Consider the following 26,226-nt stretch of genomic DNA (forward strand, 5'->3'; position numbering starts at 1 on the left):
AGTTATTTTTCTTTTTTTAAAAATTTTATTATTATTATACTTTAAGTTTTAGGGTACATGTGCACAACGCCGATTCCTCATTTTGGATTGGGCAGGAACTCGTTTTGTTTTAAACCTATTACCCACAGGAACTGAAATGGTTAATTTTACATGTCAATTTGGCTAGGCCACAGTGCCAAAATGTTTGGTCAAAAATTATTCTGGCTAGGCGTTGTGGCTCACACCTGTGATCCCAACACTTGAGAGACCCAGGTGAGAGAATTGCTTGAGCCCAGGAACTCAGGACCAGTCTAGGCAACATAGTGAGACCTCATCTCTACTAAAAATTCAAAAATTCGCTGGGAATAATGGCATACGCCTGTGGTCCCAGCTACTTGGGAGGCTGAAGTGGGAGGATTGCTTGAGCCCCCGAGGTTGAGTCTTTGTGAGCCATGATCATGCCACTGCACTCCAGCCTGGGTGACAGAGTGAGACCCTGTCTCAAAAAAACAAACAACAAACCTCTTTCATCTTTTTTTATGGTGGCCAGAAGAATGAATTACAATGACTGACAAGGCTTTGGAAACAAGACAACCCCTCCCCATATCACAAGGACTGAGAAAGGTAATCAAATAGATTTTGCAGTATTTTCGAAGGTGGTAAGTGGTATGGAGAAAAGAAGAGTAACAGGGAAAAGTAGGGACAGGTTGTATGTATACTTAAATATGGTAATTGGGGTGGTAGGGCAGCCGTGATCTCACTTTCTCAAAGACTTGAAGGAGGTAAGGGAGTAGCTATGAGAGATCTGAGGGAAGAATATCACTAGATACTCTTAGAGGGATGGCTAGTGCAAAGGCCCTAAGATGGGAGCAAGCTTGAAGTGTTTTCTTAATAAGAGCAAGGAGGCCAGTGTGGATAGAGTAGAGTGAGCAAAAGGGAGAGAGATCAGGGAGGAGAGTAGAGAGGACTAGGGACCAGGTAGTGTGGGGTCTTACATACCATGGTAAGGACTTTGGCTTTTCTCTAAGTGAAACAAGAGAGAGCCATTAGAGGATTGTGAACAGAACAGAGACATGACCCAACTTCTATTTTATTTTTCTCTCATAGTTCTTGTCTCATACTGACTTATATTTTAAATAATTACTCTCACTACTGGGTTGAGAGTAAACTGTAGGCAAGCAGTGAGATAAGTAGGGATATTAGTTAAGAGGCTTATGAAGCTCAGGTTGGTAGCTTACACCTGTCATCTCAACATTTTGGGAAGCTGAGGCAGGATTGCTTGAGCCCAGGAGTTCAAGACCAGCCTGTGCAACAAAGTGAGACCTCATCTCTACAAAAATCTTTAAAAAAATTAGCTGGGCGTGGAGGTGCACTCCTTTAGTCCCAGCTGCTCAGGAGGCTGAGGTAGGAGGATCACTTGAGCCTGAGAGGTCAAGGTTGCAGTGCATACCACTGCACTCCAGCCTAGGTGACAGAGCAAGAACGTGTCTCAAAAAAACTAGACAAGTAAACCATTATTCTGGTTGTTTCTATGAAGGTGTGATATGGTTTGGCTGTGTCCCCACCCAAATCTCATCTTGAATTGTAGCTTCCATAAATTCCCACCTGTCATGGGAGGGTCCCAGTGGGAGGTAATTGAATCATGGGGGCAGGTCCTTCCCATGCTGTTCTTAAGACAGTGAACAAGTCTCACAAGATCTGATGGTTTTATAAAGGTGAGTTCCCCTACACAAGCTCTCTTGCCTGCTGCCACGTAAGACGTGCCTCTGCTCCTCCTTCAACTTCATGATTGTGAGGCCTCCCCAGCCATGTGGAACTGTAAGTCACTTAAATATCTTTCCTTTATAAATTACTCAGTCTCAGGTATGTCTTTTTTAGCAGCATCAGAACAGACTAATACAGTAAATTGGTACTAGTATAGTGGGGTGCTGATGTAAAGATACCCGAAAATGTGAAAGTGACTTTGGATCTGGGTAACAGGCAGTTTGGAGGGCTCAGAAGGCAGGAAGATGTGGGAAAGTTTGGAACTTCCTAGAGATTTGTTGAATGGCTTTGACCAAAATGCTGATAGTGATATGGACGGTAAAGTCCAGGCTGAAGTAGTCTCAGATGGAGATGAGGAACTTGGGAACTGGAGCAAAGGTGACTCTTGCTATATTTTAGCAAAAAGACTGGTGGCATTTTGCCTCTGCCCTAGAGATTTGTGGAACTTTGAACTTGAAAGAGATGATTTAGGGCATCTGGCAGAAGAAATTTCTAAGCAACAAAGCATTCCAGAGGTAACTTGGGTACTGTTAAAAGCATTTAGTTTTGTGTATTAACAAAGATATGGTTTGGAATTGGAACTTGTGTTCAAAAGGGAAGGACAACATAAAAGTTCAGAAAATTTGCAGCCTGATGATATGATAGAAAGTAAAAACCCATTTTCTGAGGAGAAATTCAAGGGGGCTGCAGAAATTTGCATAAGTAATGAGGAGCCAAATGTGAATCACCAAGACAATGGGGAAAAATGTCTCAGGGCATGTCAGAGGTCTTCATGGCAGCCCCTCCCATCACAAGCCAGGAGGCCTAGGAAGAAAAAATGGTTTTGTGGGCCGGGCCCAGGGCCTTGCTGCTTTGTGCAGTCTTGGGACTTGGTGTCCTGCATCCCAGCTGTGGCAAAAAGAGGCCAACGTACAACTCAGCCCATTGCATCAGAGGCTGCAAGCCCCAAGCCTTGGTGGCTTACACGTGGTGTTGTGCCTGAGGGTGCACAGAAGTCAAGAACTGATGTTTGGGGACTTCTGCCTAGATTTCAGAGGATGTATGGAAATGCCTGGATGTCCAGGCAGAGGTCTGCTACAGGGGCAGAGCCCTCATAAGAGAACTTCTACCAGGGCAATGCAGAAGGGAAATGTGCGGTGTGAACCCCCACACAGAGTCCCCACTGGGGCACTGTGTAGTGGAGCTGTGAGAAGAGAGCCACCATCCCTCAGACCCCAGAATGGTAGATCCACTGACAGCTTGCACTGCACACCTGGAAAAGCTTCGATCAGTTAATGCCAGCTCATGAAAGCAGTTAGGAGAGGGGCTGCACCCTGCAAAGCCACAGTCTGGGGCTGCCCAAGACCATGGGAACCCACCTTTTGCATCAGTGTGACCTGGATGTGAGACATGGAGTCAAAGGAGATCATTTTGGAGCTTTAAGATTTGGCTTCCCTGCTGGATTTCAGATTTGCATGGGGCCTGTAGCCCCTTCGTTTTGGCCAATTTCTTTCATTTGGAACACGTGTGTTTATCCAATGCCTGTACCTCCATTGTATCTAGGAAGTAACTAATTTGCTTTTGATTTTATATGCTCATGGGAGAAGGGACTTACCTTTTCTCAGATGAGATTTTGGACTGTGGACTTTTGAGTTAATGCTGAAATGAGTTAACACTTTGGAGGACTGTGGGAAGGTATGATTGATTTTGAAATGTGAGGACATGAGATTTGGGAGGGACCAAGGGTGGAATGATACTGTTTGGCTGTGTCCCCACCCAAATCTCATCTTGAACTGTAGCTCCCATAATTCCCATGTGTTGTGGGAGGGACCCTGTGGGAGGTAATTGAATAATGGGGTGGGTGTTTCCTGTGTTCTCGTGATAGTGAATACATCTCATGAGAACTGATGGTTTTATAAAGGGGAGTTCCCCAGCACAAGCTCTCTTGCCCGCCACCATGTAAGATGTGCCTTTGCTCCTCCTTCAACTTCTGCCATGATTGTGAGGCCTCCCAAGCCATGTGGAATTGTGAGTTAATTAAAGCTCTTTCGTTTATAAATTACCCAGTCTGCAGTATGTCTTTATTAGCAGCATGAGAACAGACTAATATAGGGTATTTTAGGATGAAATTAACATTTAAATTGGTGGATTTTGAGTAAAGCAGATTGCCCTCCATAATGTGGTCGGGCTTCATCCAATCTGTTGAAGGCCTGAATAGAACAAAAGACTGACCTACCTCAGGCAAGAAGGAATTCTCCCAGCAAATGGCCTTTGGACTTGGACTTCAACTGCAACATCGGCCCTTTCCTGGGTCTCCAGCCTGCCAGCTAGCCTACCCTGCAGATTTTGGATTCAGCAGCCTCCATAATTGCTTGAACTAATTCCTTAAAATAAATCAGCTGGGTGCAGTGACTCACACCTGTAATCCCAGCACTTTGGGAGGCCGAGGCAGGCGGACCATGAGGTCAGGAGATTGAGACCATACTGGCTAACATGGTGAAACCCCATCTCTACTAAAAATACAAAAAATTAGCCGGGCTTGGTGGCGGGTGCCTGTAGTCCCAGCTACTGGGAAGGCTGAGGCAGGAGAATGGTGTGAACCCGGGAGGCAGAGCTTGCAGTAAGCCAGGATCGCCCCACTGCACTCCAGCCTGGGTGACAGAGCAAGACTCTGTCTCAAAAAAAAAAAAAAATCTCTTTATATCTTTATATATATCCTATTGGTACTGTTTCTCTTCTCTAGAGAACCCTAATGCAGAAATGTTGCACCTAGTGGATGGAGAATAAATTCATTCATCCCACAAATATTTGTTTAAATGGTGCGTCAACCAGAACATTCATTCCACTTTACATGTACCCTTCATTTTAGCAGATTTACATGTTTGAACCACTTCTACATTCATATTTTTCATCTCTACTATGTTTCATCTGATTTTTGTGGTTGATTTTTGTGGTGTTTTAGGTTTAAAAAATATTTATTGGTCAGGTGTGGTGGCTTATGCCTGTAATCCCAATACTATGGGAGGCTGAGGCAGGCAGATTGCTTGAGCCATGGAGTTCAAGACCAGCCTGAGCAACATATCAAAACATTGTCTTTACAAAAAATACAAAAATGCATGGTGGCATGCACTTGTAGTCCCAGCTACTAGGGAGGCTGAGGTGGGTTGAGCCCAGGAGGCCTAGGCTGCAGTGAGCCATGAGCATGCCATACCACTGCACTCCAGACTGGGTGACAGAGTGAGACCCTTTCTCAAAAAAAGAGAAAAAAGAAAAGAAAATATTTATTATTTGACTCCCAAGATGTTAAAATGACTTTCAAGCTTAACAAATACGATCATTAACTATAATTGCTTCCAGCCTTAAAATAATTTTATGTGAAACTGGTGTTCTTTATAGAAATTGTAATTGACAATAATGTAACTGTAAAATGATAGCTGATGAGAAATAAGAGAATAATAAGAGACAAATTTTGGGAGGCATCCCCTACAATTCTCGGTAGTGCTGGTGGAACTGAACGCTCATTGCCCACAGCAGCGAACTCAACAGCAAAAATTAATATTGGTTTTTTCTTCTCTTCCCTCTCACATTCCCTGATCTCTCATTCCTTATTCCAAATAACCCACCTGACCCCAAGTCCTTGTCTCAGACTGTGCATTGGAAAACCCCCACTTCTGATACCTGATAGTATAACAAGGGGTGAAACAACACACTAGCGGTTCTAGATCCTGTTTCCAGGTATAAACAAAGCAGTGAAGGAAAACAAGGCTTCCAAATGTAGGATTCTGTAGGCTTTAGCGTTACTAAAAGAATAGTCATACAATATCAAAGTTATAAAAATTACTTTATTTCAAATGTGAAAATATAAAAACCACTTACATATAAAATTTAAGAGTATTGAAAGATCTAAAATTTAATTTTCAGCTTTAGCTCCTTACAAATCTACTTAAATTGAATGAAATTGAATGCAATTAACCTAAGTGTCCATCAACTGATGAGTGGATAAAGAAAATGTGGAATATATATACCATGGACTATTACTCAGCCATAAAGAAGAATAAAGTAATGTATTTTGCAGCAACTTGGATGGAACTGGGGGCCATTATCCTAAGGGAAGTAACTCAGGAATGGAAAACCAAATACTGCATGTTCTCACTTATAAGTGGAAGCTTAGCTGTAGGTACACAAGAACATACGCAGTGGTATAAGGGACGTTGGAGATTCAAAAGGGAGGAGGGCGGAAGGAGGGTAATGGATGAAAAATTACCTATTGGGTACAACGTACATCACTCAGGTGACAAGTACACTAAAAGCCGAATCTTCACCACTACACAATTCACCCCTGTAAGCAAAAAGTGTGTATCCCTAAAGCTATTAAAATAAAAAATTTTAAAGATACTATATTCATAACAGGCATACATTTAAAGAATATTAATCCTTAAGAGGGGAAAATAATTACATTTTTTCACTGGTAAAAAGCGCAGAACTGCAGTGTTCAGTTTGTAGACTGACCAACACCCTTTCCATTCCAAAGGGTTACTCAGAGACAATTATAGGAACCTCGTTGTTGTTGGCAGTGACTGGTGAAATGGCCACATTACCCATTTCTGAACAATAAGACATGAGGAGACATGAGGAAAGGTTTGCTGTGAGAAGCTCTGAAAAAGAGTTATTCAAGTCTATGAAGGAGACTCAAAAAATGGCTCATTTTCTTCCTCTGGTTGCTGTGAGGTTTGAAGGGGTCCATGAAACAGCTACAGCTATCATGCTACCAGAGTCTGAGAATGAAGCCAGCGCTAAAGATGGCAGAGCAGAGAGCTGGAAAGAACCCAGATCCCTGGTGATGTACTGAAGTGCTGGAGCCTGGCCTGTTTGAACGTCTAGTTATGTGGGGATATACATTTCCTTATTGTTTAAGCCATTTGAATTAGGAGTTTCTGTTACTTGCAGCCAAAAGCTTCCCAACTGAAACAAGGATGAAAGGTAGAGAAAAAGCAAACATTAACAGACGGTTATAAGGTATTGGGTGTTTTCTAAAATGTATCCTCTTGATAAATCAATTTCATTTATAGTAATTTTAAGTTTACAGAATCTCTTCACCTCTGAATTGTCATTAACCATTTTTTATACTATCATATCTGACAGTCTGTCCTCTCACATATTATTGCTGACAAAGAAAACCAAAAGAAGAAAATCAGCAAAATCTAGCTCTCTTTTAAGGTGCAAATAGATAGTTTCTCTTTTACAACTAATTTCATGGTAATGGCAGTACACTTTTTCTGATGGGAGCTTATATAGATGGCACACAAAGGAAAGAATTCTAAAGTCTTCTAATACATTTTGAAAGATAAATATACAGCTAAGCACCTTCTTAAAACTCATAATGTATCCTTCACTTCCTTGCTTCCTGTCCATATTAGGAGCATTCACATACATTTTTAATAACTTTTGTTTTTTTGAGATAGAATCTCACTCTGTCACCCAGGCTGGAGGGCAGTGGCACAATCTCGGCTCACTGCAACCTCTGCCTCCTGGGTTCAAGTAATTCTCTTGCCCCAGCCTCCCAAGTAGCTGGGACTACAGATGTGCACCACCACACCCGGCTAATTTTTGTATTTTTTAGTAGAGATGGGATTTCACCATGTTGGCCAGGCTGGTCTCAAATATCTGACGTCAGGTGATCCATCCGCCTTGGCCTCTCAAAGTGCTAGGATTACAGGTGTGAGCCACTGCGCCCAGCCATTTTTAATAACTTTAAATAAAGACTGGGTGTGGTGGCTAATCGCTGTCCCCACAGGTATTAAAGTCTTTTGCTGACTAGCAACACTGCACAGAGGTAACATCAAATGATCTCCTGCTGTACCATGCTGTACTCCCAAAGAAATCCCAGCACCTGTTCCAGGCCAAGATGGGAGGATCATTTGAGTCCAGGAGTTCAGGACCAGTTTGGGTAACATAGCGAGACCCCATCTCTACCAAAAAATTTTTTAAAACTAGCCAAGTGTGATGGCATGTGTCTGTGGTCCTAGCTACTTGGGTGCCTAAATGGGAGGATGACTTGAGCCCAGGAGTTAAAAGGCTTCAGTGAACTATGACTGCACCACTGCACTCCAGCCTGGGCAACAGAGTGAGACCCTGTCTCAAAAATAAAACACTGCCGGGTGTGGTGGCTCACGCCTGTAATCCCAGCACTTTGAGAGGCTGAGGCGGGTGGATCACTTGAGGACAGGAGTTCGAGGACAGGAGTTTGAGACCAGCTTGGCCAATATGGCGAAACTCCATCTCTACAAAAAATATAGAAAGTAGGTGGGTGTGGTGGCACATGCTTATAATCTCAGCTACTCAGGAGGCTGAGGCAGGAGAATTGCTTGAAGTTGCAGTGAGCCAAGATCGCACCACGGCACTCCAGCCTGGGTGACAGAGAGAGACTGTGTCTCAAAATAAATAAATAAATAAATAATAAAACAAAACAAAACTTTAGATAAAAGTAAAACATGCAAAATGCTAAACAGTATTTGGGACAAGGTATTATTAGCTATTATTATTAGCAGTGTTCTACCTAGCGAGATCGAAATACTGTGCTAAATCTAGCACTGAGAGTGTCCCAGTGTCTCTCAAGCACCCACTAGTTGCTTTGTAAAGTATCTGCTTCCTTTCCTATAACTTGAGTTGCTTTACTCTTAGTCTACTTGAAAAATTCAGTGTCAGGACTAGTATATTTTATTTTCAGATGCAAGCAGCAACTTTGGCATTTCTTATCACAAAAAAACTATATGAGAAAGCTGGCAAGCCCAGTGAACTTCCTGGCCGGAGAGGTTTTTCCATTAAAGGTGGCAAGGTTTGATCATCCACCATCTTTAGAGTTTGACCATTGAGTTGGACAGATCTGTAAAGGAGAAAGATACACCGAGTTAACCAAGTGGTGCATGCCCCACCCATGCTGCTACAAAAGTCATGAAATCTTTTTTAGACCAAATAAACTTTTTTTTGTGTGTGTGGCAGCCTATATTATATAACTTGTATTTCAACACTTTATCAGTTAGGCATTTGACCTAGATAATCTTTAAGCTACAATGGCAGAGTTGAGTAGTTATAATAGAGACCATATGGACTCCAAAGCCAGAAATACTTACTGTCTGGCCCATTACAGAAAATGGAACACACACGATCTATACTAGGCAATATGATGGCGGTATAAAAAGGATAAACATGACACAACTTCTGGAATGGTGGCTATTTTATTTAATGGCCAATAATTGAAACCTTTTTTATGTAAAGCAAATAGATATATAGAATTGAATGCAGTTTTTATGAATTTAGCATAAATGGTAGCCAATGAAATTTCTCACTTGTAACTATGCCCATAAACTAACTCCCCTCTCCCTGCAGGAGGTATGCATTTATTTTCTTACTGTTATTAAGAAATTTTGGTAGAATGCTGTGGTGAAACAAAAACAATTTGGCTGAACTACAGAAAATTTTATATTTTCTATATATTTCACTATTGGAATTCAGATTAAAAACTGTTGAACGTTTTTAAAAATTAAGGAAAAGCGTTATTTCTTATACATACTTATTATTTAAATCAACTTAATGCATATTCACAGGAGCAAATCAATATAGGCAAGAGCTTATGAAGAAAAGCTTTAGTCGGCTGTAGGTCTATTGATATTTTCATAATTCTAAATAAGATGCTTATATCTCTTTTTCTCAAATATGTTTTATATTGTGAACAAAGTTAGCACTCTTTAAATATTGAAAACTTGTAAGATTAGGCTGAGCACAGTGGTTCACACCTGTAATCCCAGCACTTTGGGAGGCTGAGGCAGGCAGATCACTTGAGGCCAGGAGTTCAAGATCAGCCTGGCCAACATGGCAAAACTCTATCTCTACCCAAAAATACAAAAATTAGCCGGGCATGGTGGTGTGTGCCTGTAGTCCCAGCTACTCAGGAGGCTGAGACATAAGAATCGTTTGAACCTGGGAGGCGGAGGTTGCAGTGAGCCGAGATTGCACCACTGCACTCCAGCCTGCTAGAGCAAGATTCTGTCTAAAAAAAAAAAAAAAAGAAAAGAGAACGTATAAGATTAGTTACTGTCAGAGTTATATTTATATCATTTATGTAATACATGTAATGTATGTAGAACACTTATAACAGTATCTTTTATATAGTAAACACTATAAAAGTATTATCTATCATCATTATTATTACTCGGATAAATATAAGAAAAGTAACCTGTCATTATAACCATTTAAAATATTTTGATGTATATTCATTCCTTCATCTATTTTTTATGTACATGTATACAGTCATATGCCACATAAGGATGTTTTGGTCCACCATGGACCGCATATATGAGTGTGGTTCCATAAAATGATAAAATTATAATTCCTAGTGCCTAGCAATGTCATAGTCATTGTAACATTGTAGCACAACACATTAGTTTTCTATGTTTAGGTATGTTTAGATACACAACTACTTAACACAATGGTAACCTGCCATTGTGTTAAGTATTTGTATATTCACTACAGTAACATGCTTTACAGGTTTGTAGCCTAGGAGCAACAGGCTAGTCATGTAGCCTAGATGTATAGTAGGCTAGACTGTCTAGGTTCGTGTAAGTTCACTCTATGATGTTCACACAAGGATGAACTCACCTATCGACACATTTCTCAGAACGTATCCCCATCATTAAGCAACACATGAGTGTGCACATTTTTTTTTTTACTTAAGTATGGGTATATTGTATTTTCTTAAAACTTGATTCTTTCCCCCACCCCAGCACATCGTAACTTTTTCTCACACCATTAAACATTCATCCACTACATAATTTTAATGTCTACACAGGATTCCATGGTGTGAGTATATTAGTTTATTTACTTAATTCTCTAATGTTAGATATTTTTCCATGTAGCATTATTGCATATATTTTTTCCTTAAAAAAATCTCTCACACCCTGTCCTCATTAAGCATCAGTGAGCAGAAAAACTGGTTTCCATTTTGACCTAATGAGACGCTCAGCCCTGGGTTCTGTAACTTAAGACATATCAATAGCACGACCATGATTGTAGCAGAGGCTAGCATGCCTGCATTGCAGTTGTACTCAGTCTATATGAGTTGGTTTTGTTTAAAAGCCTATATCACCTCAATTTTTAGATGGGGTGAAGGGGGAAATGCCATGACCATCATCAGGAAACCACAAACAAAAATAGGTCTTGAAAATATCTCCAGCTAACAGTGGTAAGAGCCTGTTCTGCATGAAATTAAGAACCTTGCAAGAGTCACACAAAATTTTAGATATGCTTTTGGAGAGGATATTTTGCTGCAAAGTTTAAAGGTAAATCTGATCACTGTGAATTAATCCTGCTGGGGATCAGATGAGGTACATGGGCAAGATATTATACCATCAGGCCATATTGCTTAATCAGCTGTACCTTTATCTGAAAGATGCTACACATATATCAAGGGTAAGCTTAATGTATGCTGATTATTTTCACATCAGGTTGGGCAATGAGGGTGGGGTTGAATTTGGGTGTAGTGTCTTATTTTTATATTTTGAAGTCAATAACGTGATGACAAAGAAATAGAAGATGTTTGTCAAATTTCAGATGAAATGAAGCTGGAAGGAATTAGAAAGCAACGGATTCGGTGGAAATGGGGATGCTGGGCAAAATGTATGAGATAGATATAAAATACTGCCTTTATGTTAAAAATATGTTCATTCAGCCCAGATGAGGTGGGTCATGCCTGTAATCCTAGCACTTTGGGCAGCTAAGGCAACAGGATTGCATGAGTCCAGGAGTTCGAGACCAGCTTGGGCAATATAGTGAGACCTTGTCTCTATTTTTTTTTTTAAAACCATATGTTCATTTAAATATTTATTAAAGTCTTACTATGCAGGACCCTAATAATTTTTAGGGCTGGGTGCAGTTTTTCATGCCTATAATCCCAGCACTTTGGGAGGCTGAGGAAGATCACTTGAGCTTAAGAGTTTGAGACCAGCCTGGGCAACATAATGAGACCTCGTCTCTACAAAAAATTAAAAAATTAGCCAGGTGTGGTAGCATAAGCCTGTGGTCTCAGCTACTCAGAAGGCTGAGGAGGAAGGATCACTTGAGCCCAGGCAGCGGTGGCTGCAGTGAGCTGTGACTGCACCACTACTCTCCAGCCTGGGAGACAGAATGAGACTCCCACCTCAAAAATAATAATAATGACAGTAATAATTTTTAAAGGTGACTGTTGTTTAACTCTCCGAGGTCATTAATATGAGTAAGCGTACAGACTGTGCACTCATAAACTTATCTAGGATACTTTTTTGCAAAATTTTAAAGACAGAAGAGTGTAAGTAATATATACTCATCAAAGAGAATTTAGGGGAATAAAACATTGTCTATAATTTCACCAGTTTTCCAATTATAAAACATGAAATGTGTGATCAGAATGTAATGGGGCAGGGCACGGTGGCTCACTCATGTAATCCCAGCACTTTGGGAGGCTAAGGCAGGTGGATCACTTGAGGTCAGGAGTTCAAGACCAGCCTGGCCCACATGGTGAAACCTCATCTCTACTAAAAATACAAAAATTAGCCAGGCGTGGTGATGCATGCCTCTAATCCCAGTTACTAGGGAGGCTGAGCTGGGAGAATCGCTTGAACCCGGGAGGCGGAGGTTGCAGTGAGCCTAGATCACGCCACTGCACTCTAGCCTGGGCAACAAAGTGAGACTCTGTCTCAAAAAGAAAGAAAGAAAAAAATGTCTACAGAGGCTATGTTGGAAAGGCTCTTGGGAAGTCCTCTGGATCTCTCCCCCGACCCTGCCTTTTTCCTATTACATATTATATGATTATAGTTACAGTAAAATAAAGCATAGAGGGGAAAAAATAAAAGAGCAGTACCCAGTGTTAATAATGTTTGTCTGTGGGGGACAGGACTTTGGAGAAAGCATGCTTACTGTGCTGCCTCAGGTTCTGAGGCTGATAGTCCTGGAACACATCACTTATGTGGCATTTGCAAAGACGGGAGGAGATGGTGAGAATTTTGTAAACTCTTAATTTTTATTTATTTATTTTATTTTATTTATTTAATTATTTTTTAAATATAAATAAATAATATTTATTTATTTATTTATTTTTTATTTATTTATTTTTTTGAGACCCAGGCTGGGTGACAGAGGCACCATCACAGCTCACTGCAGCCATGACCCCCTGGGCTCAAGCAATCCTCCCACCTCAGCTTCCCAAGTAGCTGGGACTACAGGCACGTGCCACCACGCCTGGCTAATTTTGGTATATTTTGTAGAGAGAGTTTTGCCATATTGCCCAGGCTGGTCTCAAACTCCTGGGCTGAAGTGATCTGCCTGCTTCAGCTTCCCAAAGTGTTGGGATTACAGGCGTGAGCCACTGCGCCAAGCCTGTAAACTCTTTTTATGCTCCAATATGAGAATAGTCATGAGAAAGGAACTCCTTCCAACATACATTGAACAGAAACCTTAAAATATTTATATGCCTAGCTCTTCAAGACTCATAGTCATTTTTTGGCACTCCATTGAATACAGGCTTCTATAAGATGTAGTCAATAATTGGTTTTTGAAACCAAAGTGTATGAGAATCTACTTAAGAAGTATACTCTAGCTATTCTTTTTCTTACTCTAACCAATAAAAATTAATGCTGTAAAAGAATCACACTGATCTCACATGGTATGATATTTTATACCAACCCACATACCTTTGATAGCAATTATATAAAGGTATATTTTGCTTTAGTGAATGTGTTACCAAGAATTATGTCTTTTTAGAGTAAATAATTTAAATGCGTTGAGTGGATCTTGATATGTCAAGTTATTTTGAAATGCAAACTTATTCTCTAAGATAACTGCTAGTTTGTGTTCACATCTTTTTGCTTTAGACTCTTAGGGTGAGTTATACTCATATTAGTAAGTATTCATACATAAATTTCCTGAATATTAAGAATTATTAGAACTTGAAATAGTTGACTTTGTCTTTTGCTCCCCGTCCAAACTCTCTATTCTGATAAACACCAATAAATTTAATGAAAGTTTGGAATGAACAAGGAAAATTACTTACTTGGAAAGTAATCCATGAGGTCCCAAAGGTCTTAGAAGGTATTTATCCACTTGTTTGTTAAAAAAAGGATAGGGTAACCGCAAGTACTTGGTGACATTATGGAGGTTTATGGCATACAGAGTTAAATCTCCTTCTTTATACCTTGGACTAAAAGCAAAGAGGTTAACTCAATAAAAATATTTATCTAATTTAAGCAATTAAAAACTCAATTACAAATGTGATCCTAAGTATTAGTATCCATAATGACAATCCGTAATGCATCCTAAGTATTAGGATCCATAACGACAGTGGGCCCTCTTAGTCTCCTTCTTTTATGATCATTTTAGACCACTAGTGTGCTCCTATTTTGAAAGCACAATTAAAAACATTGCCGTTCACGCTACCAGTGTGTGGGCTAGAGCACACTGAGATCCTCACAGCTCTGACAGCTGGGTTGTTAAGAGGCCAGCCAGACTATCCATTTTCAGACATAGGAAGGTAAACGGCAAATTTTGTGGGTTCATGTGAATTCAAATTATAAACCATAAAAACAGGGGCTTTTCCTAGCCTTATAAAAAGACTGAAACTTATAAGAAAATTAAATCTACTGACATTTTTTATGAATTTATCCATTCAAACCATTCCCCTCGCTACTTCCCACTGGGGTCCTCACTATCCAGAGTTCCCAGTCACCAACAATCGGAAATGGTAGGTGGTCTTTTTTGGCTAGAATTAGTATTTCAGCATCATCTTATCAGGAATGATAGATTGAAACCTATCTAGAGAATATTCCTGAGATTTAGGAACATTTTTTGCTACCTAAAGCAAGAGTATGAGGCCACAAAAATCTCGATGCCTTCTCAACTCCAGAAACTGCGGTCGCAACTTTTGAAAATAATATTGTTGTTATTATTGTTCTCCTCTTCAAGAATCACTTGAACCCGGGAGGTGGAGGTTGCAGTGAGCTGAGATTGCACCACTGCACTCCAGCCTGGGTGACAGAGTGAGGCCCTGTCTCAAAAAACAACAACAACAAAAGTATCATTTTTGCTCTAAAAATAAAATAAAATAAAATCGTTGTATAAAACTTTACTAAACTGCAACTGTCTATACTTATGCAATGTATAGATACATGCAACAGGGTGTTTAAGTAAAGTTACAGGCTTACGCACTAAAACTTGATGAATGGTAAAGGGTGTGTTTCATACTTACTTGTCCATGTTTGTGCAATGAAGGTATACTCGAAGCTTCCTTCTCTTTGAACCTTTCACACTTGCCATTAACACCTTGGTGCCCACCAATTTCTTGAACAGAAGAGATAGCCAATAATCCTAGTTTTGGTGGTTGGGGAGAAAGAGACAAAAATAGATCTTTACTTATGTCCTTATTTAACGAAACCAGTGGCAAGCAAATAGTTATCCTACAAAGAGTATCACTGTTATCCTGGGGGCATTTAAATAGGATTCATCTTTTTTTTTTTTCTCCTTCACATGTGACCACCATGAATCTGAGAGCAGTATCTTGCTTGCTGCTTTTTATCACTGGAGGACACAATTCAAAAGGCCATACATAGCCTGTAGGGGATATCTGTCAAGAATGATCAGAGTTTAAGTATTCTTGGTTATCGTTCATCCAAGAATTCAAAGCAAAGCTCAAAGCCAAACTTTTAGACACACACACATACATAAACACATGTACACACTCACAAAGACAAATTTTTAAAGTAAAACTTCTGTCTGTTTAGAGACAAATAATTTCATTTAGGCCAGGCACGGTGGCCAAAGTGTAATCCCAGGATTTTGGGAGGCTGAAGTGGGTAGATCACTTGAACCCAGGAGTTCAAGACCAGCCTGAGAAATATGATGAAACCCCTTCTGTACACAAAATACAAAAAATTAGCCAGGTGTGGTGGTGTGTACCTGTAGTTCCAGGTACCCAGGAGGCTGAGGTGAGAAGATCACCTGATCCCAGGAGGTCAAGGCTGCAGTGAGCCGTGATTGTGCCACTGCACTCCAGCCTGGGAAACGAAATGAGACACTGTCTCAAAATAACAGTTAAAAAATCTTAAAAAAAATTTTCTTTTAAAACCTTATCCCCCCCACCCCAATAAAGTAACGGATTAGGCAATGGTCATCAACCAGACATTATGTGCTTCCAGAAGCAGATGATAAAGAATTCTTGCAAAAAAAAAATACAATAAAAAGCCTGAATAAACCCAAGCTTCTAGGTATAACTACCAGTTTACAGGAAACACAGGGGACAGAGGATCATGCTAAATGATATCATAGGAATAAATTTAGCAAACTCTATAATGTAGGAAATGAAATACTATAGAGCAAATTACCTGTTTTTTCACATTAATAAATTACAAGAGATGAAAGAGAGGGAGGAAGAACTTAAAGATGAAAAAACTTAAGAGACTTATCAACCAAATGTAATATATGGACCTTGTTTGGATTCTGATTTGAATAACTATCAACAATATTTTAGACAATAAGGAAAATGTGAGACACTGACAAAATATTTGGTGATACTAAGGAATTATTGTTATTATTTAAAGTATGATAAAAGTATTGTTTTTACAAAAAGGATACATACTAAAATATATATATATTTTTGAGACATGGTCTCACTCTGTCGCCCAGGCTGGAGTGCAGTGGTGTGAATGCAGCTTACTGCAGCCTCAACCTCCTGGGCTCAAGCGATCCTCCTGCCTCAGCCTCTCATGTAGCTGGGACCACAGGCATGTGCCATCATGCCCAGATAAGTTTTTGATTTTTTGCTGCCATAGCTGGTTTTGAACTCCTGGGCTCAAGTGAGCCTCCTGCCTCAGTTTCCCAAAGTGTTGGGATTACAGGTGTGAGCCACCACACCTATCACATACTGAAATATTTATAGATAAAGTAATATATCTGAAATTTGCTTCAAAGTAATCTAATAGGTAGGAGGTGAAAAGTGGGAAGGATTACGGATTAAACAAGATCAAAGTATGCAGGAGGAAATTATATTTTCCTCCTACTCTTTAGTTCTTAGTTGGGATGGACCTCCGTAACAAGACAGAAAACAGGAGAAAAACAAACATAAGTTTATTAACATGTATATTAATACATGTATATTAACAGAAAATACCAGGGAACAAGTAATTCTCAAAGAGGTGGCTTAGAACTCCAGCTTATAGAGCAAATTTTTGGACAAGAGACATGACAAAGGAAAAGGATTTTTAATCTCTGGGGTGGCAAGTTGTGGGAAGAAAAATAAATGAGTATGTAATATAGATTCTTCTAGTGCCATCTCTACACTGATAAGGGTCTGAAGTTATCTTCAGTGATTAACTTGTTTTTCCTGGTAGAAAGGGAAGGAGGGAGACTTTTAAGATTCATGTCCTGTTTTTAGGCAAATGGAGGAGGACAGAGAACTTTTCTTCTATGTGTTTCTTCCCAGTTGCCTTTAGCTCGAAATAATCCTTATGCCAAAGTGGCATATTTTGGGGTGGCATATTCTAGTCTTCTAAAGTGGGTTCATATACTTTCCTCTGTATTTTGTACATGATTAAAATTTTCTATAGTAAAAGTTTTTCTTAAAAAACCATGGACCGGTGGCGGGCATAATGGTTCATGCCTGTAATCCCAACACTGGGAGGCTGAGGTGGGATGATCACTTGAGCCCAGGAGCTTGAGACCAGCCTGTGCAATACAGTAAGACCTTGTCTCAATTTTTAAAATAATAAATAAATAAATAAATAAATCACCATTCAATACATACCCCAACTTTCCTTCTTGAAAGTACAGGGAAAGTAGACTTAACAAGACAAATAGCTTTTGTTTCTCTGCTTAAATTCCACTTTTTCACTGGAGACAAGAGTGGAATCAATGTTTTCAAAGGAGACATAAGCATGGGTCAATGACTGGTAGGGTAGAAGTACGTGGGCCTCAGAGGCAGGATTTGAATGGGATTTTTAAGAGTAACATAGGACTACAGTGTGGCTTCCTGTAAATCATGCAACCTCTTCTCAATTTGAACTTCCTTATCTAAAAAATGGATCCAAGATACCTGCCTTGCCACCTCACAGGACTGTCATGCAAATAAAGTCACAGACATGTAGAGTGAGTTTAAGTCTAATTCTCTTGGATCTACAAGTGTCAAGGGTACCATTTACTCTTGCACGTTTTTCTAGCTGACTGAGAACCTTGAAGGAGAAGCATGTTTACTGCATATACAAAGAGTTTGTAAGGCAAAGGTTTATGTCTGGGCCCTGGGAAAATTTGGATGAGATAAAAAGGTCAGGAGTAGATTTTGAATGTTTGTCTAGTGAAATTACTATGCTTAGTTTAACTCTATATATGACAGAATATACTTGGGGAAAGATAAATTCCATTTTTGCAAGGTCACTTTTCTAAGAATTTTCTAAAAAAAGATGAGTAATATGTTCCACAAGCTTGGACCACTATAGATAAAAAGCAATTTTGTTGGGAAGTCTATCCACAAACCACAAAAGCCTAGCTTATATTTTCACATACGCTCTTTGCAAAATTTCTTAGCTTTCCTACAACATTCAAATAATTCTTTTAGGAATTATTCTTAGAAAACAGATATCTGCAAATGACATTTTAGACTATAAAAATCAAGGTCATGCTTCTCAGGGCTACATCTGTATTATCCCTGACATATATTTAGACATACAGATCTTCCACGAGGCTTTTTGGGAAGAAACATTTCCTGATTTAGCACCAGATACAGTTGGAGGAAGGATTAGAAATGAGACTTTATTCATAAATATCTTGAAGATTATTAACAAAATAGTAAATTCTTAGCATGAGATTTTTAAGCAAATACATGGTACTGGCTCATTTTAAGGTTAAATAAGTTACAATTTCATAACATAAAAAATGTTTTGAAGCTTTGCATACTGTAGGCAATTATAACTTTGATTTACTTTGTAAAACATTTAAAAATCCAACTTATTTTGTCTTGTATAATAAGTCATAAAATTTCAAATTATCCCCTTTTAAACAAAATCCACACTATACTGCAAATGGCTTACATTTAAAAAGTTATTTCTAGCTCTTGATTTCTTCTCTTCAAACACACAAAAAAATATTAGATTGGATGATATCTAAGCCTCCTTCTAATTCATCATCTCATGATTTGGCTAGTTACTGAGAGGATTGACTATTCATAGGAGGTTAACACCAGAGGTCCTGAGTTGACTTTAATCTACTCTACTAGAATTAGGAAAATAACGGTCACTTACGGGTAAAGGATCGAAGTTTTCATCCACTAAATGGTAGTTTCCTGCTCCAAAGAATACTTGCCTCATCACCACTTCTATTCCCATTCGGGCTGACAGGCCCAATTTATCCAGCCACCTGGGACAGAGCGAGACCAGGCTTTCTTGAGGTTTGGAAACAAAATCACTCAATTCTAATTGCACACCATCTTGATTTTATTTATTTATTTATTTAGAGACAGGGTCTCACTCTGTCACCCAGGCTGGAGTGCAGTGGCGTGATCATAGCTCTCTGCAACCTCAAACTCCTGGGCTCCGTTAATCCTCCTGTCTCAGCCTCCCAAGTAGCTGGGACTGAAACCACCTTTGCAAAAATTATAACTGAGGAAATTATGACAGTGAAAGAGATCAGACCTAATTGACTCCATCTTGCTTCTAACTTGTAAGCTGTCCTTCTTCATTCCTGGGTGTAGGCTGAACTAACTTTGGGAAGAAATTCAGTTCATGGTTTGACTCTGAAACAAAAATGATAATAGCCCTTTTCCGAAAAGACCCCCTTCTTGCCTGGGGACAAGTCTACCTTTGCAGGACTAACAAATTAGCTACAACATTAGAGATTACGGTTTAGGGATAATGCAGCCTCTGGCTCCAAGAGTCTGAACCTCCCCAAATTGTTCCTGGGGATAACATCACTGTTGTAAAACCTAAGATCGGTGCTTGAGATATCTTGCAGACCCTGAACTGGATGGATCAGTTGAGACCATCCAGACTGGTAATCTGGCCCAACCAGTTCTGCCATCCCATCCAGGAACAGAAGACAGCAAGGAAACCTCACTTCCACTCCCTGTGATTCCATCTCCAACCTGACCAATCAGCACTCTCCACTTCCTAAGCCCCTACCGGCCAAATTATCCTTAAAAACTCTGATCCTCGAACGTTCGGGGAGACTGATTTGAGTAATAATAAAACTCTGGTCTCCTGCACAGCTGGCTCTGCATAAATTACTCTTTCTCTATTGCAATTCCCCTGTCTTGATAATTGGCTCTTGATACAGGACCACAGGTGCATGCCACCATGCCTGGTTCTGGTTTATTGATCTTTGAGGGAGGAATTAACAGGAAGCCAGAAAAGTGTCATCAATTATAAATAAGTCATTTAAATGAAATGGCAACTGCATGCAGCAGCAGCAGCAGCAGAATCCCTCCCTTTACATCTTTCCATATGATAACAAATCCTAGAAGACTATTACCATGCTAGAGGTACCCCTTGCAGGGTGAGACAACTTCCACAAAGCAGAGTAGACAAATTCCCACCTCTGTAGACAATTCCTGGTCCTATGAGGTCCCTGCACAAACAATGTGTGAGGGCTGAAGAAAAAGTCGCAGTCAGCAGGGGTAAAATGTATAATAAGCAGAATTGCACCTAAGCTATTATGGACACCTCTTCTCCTTTATCCCCCTTCTCCCCGACACCCCAGATCTTTAGTTAATGGCAAAACAAACATCTCCATTCTTTATTCCTCATGCTTCCATGGGCATAAAGGATTTGTGATGTATTCTAGGCTTATAAGAATGAGGATGAGAGAAAAAAGAATGAAGATGGAAGAGAAAAGAAAAAAAATCTCAATGTGAGGATATAGCACTATAGATTAAAAGCATTAATAGAGTTACTAAATGTAACTAAACCAGTATTTTAAAGCAATCAATTTGTGGTGTTGGACAATGAGATGATTTAACAAATCTTTAAATTTAATGATAGCCCCTCTGGTGGGACCTCATACTTTAGGCTCTAAACTTCTTGGGAATCTATGAATTATAGCTACATACACTAAGTATCCTCCTGAGAGACAAAGCGGTAATATGCTCTAAATTGCATTTTTTTTTTTTTTTTTTTTAAGAGACAGGGTGTGGCCGGGTGTGGTGGCTCATGTCTGTAATCCCAGCACTTTGGAAGGTTGAGGTGGGCAGATCACTTGAGCTCACAGGTTTCAGACCAGCCTGGGCAACATGTCAAAACCCCATCTCTACTAAAAATACAAAAATTAGCCCAGTGCGGTGATACTCCTGTAGTCCCAGCTACTCAGGACGCTGAGGCAGGAGAATCGCTTGAACCCGGGAGGCAGAGGTTGCAGTGAGGTGAGATCGTGCCACTGCCCTTCAGTCTGGGTGACAGAGGGGAAAAAGAAAAGACAGAGTCTCACTCGGTTGCCCAGGCTAGAGTGCAGTGGCACCATCGTAACTGACTGCAGCCTCAAACTCCTGGGCTCAAGCAGTCCTCTCACCTTGGCCTCCCAAAGTGTTGAGATTACAGGGAACTACCATATCCGACCATATACATTCTTTTACAATGTACTTCTTTAGAGTAAGGACTACTTGACGTATTTATGGGCCATAATTAAAGGACAAAATTTCTAAAACGATTCATCCTTATAGTGATTAATTTGGGACACTTGTTAAAGATGTCCCTCAAGCTTTAGTAAATCATTTTCTTGCAAAATCTGTCATGAATTTTGGGGCTCAGCCACTGAAACTGTCTTTGACCTGCTTTTTGGCTGGGGAGCTATTTCAGCAGAATAGAGGGATGGAGAAGAGCTGCACTCTGACCCCTAAGGCCAGCGCTGCTTCACTCACATAAAGCCAGCTGCAAAGGTGTCGGATAGCAAGGGCGCTCCGCCTCCATATGCAGAGCTTGTTTCTCCTAACCAGACCTTCTTGCCAGGCCTGGTGCTCTCTACCACCTATAGAACAGAAAAGTATCCATGTAATTGCAAAAAAGCTGACCTGTAGTTTCAGCTGTGGTGTTGAAGACTAACAGCATTCAAAACTTTGTATTCCTAGACCCACCCCTTCTATATAGTTATAAAATATGTTCATAGTCATTTAGGTCTTGGGAAACTTTCTTTTATTGAAATAGTAGGCTGTGGAAGGAATATGAAGTGAACCAACCCATTCTTATCATCTATGTGAGTTAATTCTACTAAAGGCTATTGGAAATATTTCAAATTTCTAATCACATACATGGGGTAAGACCCAATGCTAAGGGGAAGACTAACAGTGGATAAGTCATAGTGCTTATTCTCTAAAATTAGAAAAACATGTAAATATACATACCTATAGAATTTAGAACTAGCTAGACTATAAAATAAGGATTCTGGTTTTACATTAAAAAGTTTAAAAAGACTATTACCTGGAAAACTTTTTGCACAGATGAAATAAAAATGTCCAATACATCAGGGTTTAGAAAATCTTCCTTGGTAGCAGTCCGTCCATTCAAATAGTAGCTAAATTATACAGAAAATATTCAGGAAAAAAATAACAAACTTTACTTTCTGCTTTTAGGTTAATTGCTGACCTTATTCTTCTTCTTACATCTCCCACTCACCTGTTACTAAAAAAAGGTAGAAGCTCTACTAGGGAAAGGCCAAGATGGAAGGGAGTTATGAGGAGGAGTCCATTCTATGCAAGTAACTAGAAATCAGTTACTCTGTCTTGAAAAAACACAGTGGCAAGTACATGTACTCCTGGGTTACTGGTTCTTTGGCAAGCAATTGGTTTTAGCCACTTATACGTTCCATGGGTTAATTGGCACTGTTCTTCTGTATAAAGTGATCTTTATAGAAACCACCACATTATTTAAAATAACTTTAAATTTTTGTTCTATTAATATTAAAATTGGAGTACAGTGCTACTTGAGACACTATTTGTTTCTTATTTGAACTGCAGTCAGTTGGCAGTTAAGTGGAACTAACTTTTTGAATACTAGGTCATAAATAAAGCTAGCCTTACTTTCCTAGTATTAAGAATAGAAGACGTACTTACTGATGCCACGTAACTGAATCAATCACTTCTCCACCAGCCTTCAGGAAGCTAGAAAAAAAATTTTATTATCACTCAGTCATATAATACATATATGTGCACAATATACGCATGAGAGTTTTATTCCCTAGAAATGGGCTGGTTACTGCTTTAGGATCAGGTAAACACAAACTTCCTAATTTTGATAGCAAATTTTATCATAGGTGACATTTGCCTCAGATCCCTTGATATTCTGAACCCGTCAAAATTTCCTTTTTTGGTAAATCATGTATTCAGGCAGCAGATTGTTTAATAACATGTGGACTATTGAGGATTGTCTACCAGAGAGAATTTTTTTTTTTTTTTTTTTTTAAGAAAAGGGTGTGGTGGCTCATGCCTGTAATGTTGGCACTCTGGGAGGCTGAGGTGGGAGGATGGCTTGAGCACAGGAATTCAAGAGACCAGCCTGGGCAACACAGGGAGACCTCATCTCTACAAAAAAATTTTTTTAAAGTAGCCAGGTGTGGTGGTGTGCACCTGTAGTCCCAGCTATTTGTGGGACTGAGATGGGAGGATTGCTTGAGCCTGGGAGGTCGAAGTTGCAGTGTGCCATGATTGTACCACTGCACTCCAGTTTGCGTGACAGAGCGAGACTCTGTCTCAAAAGGAAAAAGAAGAAAAGTAAAGTGATTCTGCATCTTCTAGTTCCTACCTCTTCAGCATCTTAGCTGTCTTTCTTCGAGGCTGACCAACATCAGGACCATAGAGTTTTGCATTTTTGAAGGTGGACTTTCTTAGAAGTTTATGCAATTGAATAAAATCTTCTCCTAACTGTGACCCATTGATGAAAATATCAGCCTTCTTAAGGAAACTGTTAGGTTCTGAAAGACAGCAATTCTCAAAATATATATAGAGAAATGTTGTATTTAAAAGCAAACATACAGCAGTATATAAAAGCAACAAAACATTTTCCAAATTACAAAAACTTGTCATTCAAAGTCAAGAAAAGTAAAACCAGGTCTGGTGCTATGGCTCATGCCTGTAATCCCAGCATTTTGGTAGGCTGAGGCAGGAGGATCCCCTGAGGCCAGGAGTTTGAGACCACTCTGGGTAACATAGTAAAGCCCTGTTCCATGGGGAAAAAAAAAATTAGCTAGATGTGGTGGTGCATGCCTGTAGTCTCAGCTTGAGAGGCTGAGGGAGAGGATCACTTGAGCCCAGAAGGTCGAGGCCATAGTGAGCCATGATCACGCAACTGCATTCCAGCCTGAGTGACAGAGCAAGCATCTGTCTCAAAAAATAAAATAAATAAGTAAAGTAAAACTCATAGTTATAAATAAGATACTCCAGAAAAACAAAACAAAAATTTTAACTCTATAACTGAGATATGAGGGTCTATTAAACAATTTGAAGTTAATAATGAGGGTAATAAACCAATGGATATGGATATCTGGGAACTAGACTATATTCCATATCTAATAGCTTCATTTACTTTGCAAAAAAAGGTTTGAGACCAGGCACAGCGGCTCATGCCTATAATCCCAGCACTTTAGGAGGCCGAGGCAGGAGGATTACTTGAGGCCAGGAGATCGAGACCAGCCTTGGCAACACAACCAGACAAAAGAAAATAAAATTGGCTAGGCATAGTGTAGTCCTAGCTAATCGGGGGCTGAGGTGTGAGAGACTGCATGAGCCCAGGAGTTGGAGATTACAGTGAGCTATGAACACGCCACTGCACTCCAGCCTGGGTAACAGAGCAAGATCTTGTCTGGAAAAAAAAAAAAAAAAAAAAAAGGTTTGAGCAGGAAGAAGACTTGTGCTCATCCTATTACTACATTTCATTTCCCATTTAATCCTCATTTCCATTGGTTGATATGTGGAAAAAGCACTCTATGTTTTGAATAAATGTGGTGAATCATGAATACTTATAGTTAAAATTTACAAGTTGTTTGCAAAAAAAGAGTGAAGAAGGAGACAGTCAGGAGCTTGACCCACGTAGGATTCTATACTGGCAAGTTCTAGACCGCTTGGGCAGGTAATGAAGGTTGCAATGGGGTTACTGAGATTAACTGACACATTTGAGAAACTGAGAAAGGAAGGGATGAATAAAACAAACTGCTGACTTCCCAGTTTTGCTGAGTCCAGCTTGCCAAGCATAATAGGGTTAAGTGATTCTGAAAATCTCAAGGGAACTTTGGAGCTGGGAAAGTTGCTGGCTACAACTGGTTCTCACTTCAGATGTAACATAAACTGGGATTAGCAATAATAGGTTCTGGAATAAATACAGTAGGAGTTTCTGCCACATGCACTTCCAAAAGTTGCATTGTTGAGCACTTGCAAGAATGTGCCCAGGCAGAAGTATATTTGCTAATACTAAAAAGAGTGTTGGCTTGGCGCAATGGCTCACGCCTGTAATCCCACCACTTTGGGACGCCGAGGCGGGCGGATCATGGGGTCAGGAGATCGAGACCATCCTGGCTAACACGGAGAAACCCCGTCTCTACTAAAAATACAAAAAAATTAGCCAGGCGTGGTGGCGGGTGCCTGTAGTCCCAGCTACTCAGGAGGCTGAGGCAGGAGAATGGTGTGAACCCGGGAGGTGGAGCTTGCAGTGAGCCGAGATGGCGCCACTGCACTCCAGCCTGGACGACAGAGCGAGACTCTGTCTCAAAAAAAAAAAAGTGTCATAAGAAATAATGCTAGCCGGGCCTGGTGGCTCACGCCTGTAATCCCAGCACTTTGGGAGGCAGAAGCGGGCAGATCACGAGGTCAGGAGATCAAGACCATCCTGGCTAACACGGTGAAACCCCGTCTCTACTAAAAATACAAAAAATTAGCCGGGCGTGGTGGCGGGTGCCTGTAGTCCCAGCTACTCCGGAGGCTGAGGCAGGAGAATGGCGTGAATTTGGGAGGCGGAGCTTGAAGTGAGCCGAGGTGGCGCCACTGCACTCCAGCCTGGGCGGCAGTGCGAGACTCTGTCTCAAAAAAAAAAAAAAAAAGAAAAGAAAAGAAATAATGCTAGTGGGGAATCTCCTTATTAACGAATTGTTCCCTGGGGTACTCACCATTGCCTAGTTCCCAAGAAATGTTATACCTCTTGGAAGAGCAGTAGTCCAGGAGCAACTGAGCATTAGAACTGTTCCACATCAAATCTGCTGTTCTTAATAACGCATTTAGGCCAAAGATCAAGTCCAGTCCTGAACAATTTGCAAAAGTGTATAGCACATCTACAGAGCTTCCTAAAACAAAAACGTCACAATTTAATGGTTAGATTAGCACCACAATGAAGGCCTCCAGATTCGCTTTTCATAATGAATAACTATTTCTGCTGTTAAACTGAAGAAATTCTAGTTCTAATAAATAATTATAATTATGTTTACGAGACAACAAAATTGGACAAATTAAAAAAAATCAATCTGATTTCA

The 26,226-nt window shown here is 40.0% G+C and overlaps 1 protein-coding gene across 2 annotated transcripts in view; it reads right to left on the reverse strand.

The window, feature by feature from the left end:
• Positions 1–5,544: 5,544 nt before the first annotated feature.
• Positions 5,545–26,226, reverse strand: part of HPSE (heparanase) — a 42,071-nt gene continuing 21,389 nt past the window's right edge. The window contains exons 4-12 of one of the 2 annotated variants that reach the window (XM_054486022.2): positions 25,867–26,040; positions 23,514–23,682; positions 22,826–22,873; positions 22,194–22,287; positions 21,638–21,744; positions 19,032–19,146; positions 14,993–15,111; positions 13,802–13,948; positions 5,545–8,605 (exon numbers count right to left, since the gene is read on the reverse strand). In XM_054486022.2, the coding sequence (XP_054341997.1) occupies positions 8,446–8,605; positions 13,802–13,948; positions 14,993–15,111; positions 19,032–19,146; positions 21,638–21,744; positions 22,194–22,287; positions 22,826–22,873; positions 23,514–23,682; positions 25,867–26,040 (1,133 nt within the window). In that variant the 3' untranslated portion in view covers positions 5,545–8,445. The remainder of the gene's footprint in view (positions 8,606–13,801; positions 13,949–14,992; positions 15,112–19,031; positions 19,147–21,637; positions 21,745–22,193; positions 22,288–22,825; positions 22,874–23,513; positions 23,683–25,866; positions 26,041–26,226) is intronic. The other variant, XM_054486023.2, reaches the window with a different exon arrangement.

The sequence above is a fragment of the Pongo pygmaeus genome, chromosome 3 (assembly GCF_028885625.2).
Source record: "Pongo pygmaeus isolate AG05252 chromosome 3, NHGRI_mPonPyg2-v2.0_pri, whole genome shotgun sequence".
Taxonomy (NCBI): domain Eukaryota; kingdom Metazoa; phylum Chordata; class Mammalia; order Primates; family Hominidae; genus Pongo; species Pongo pygmaeus.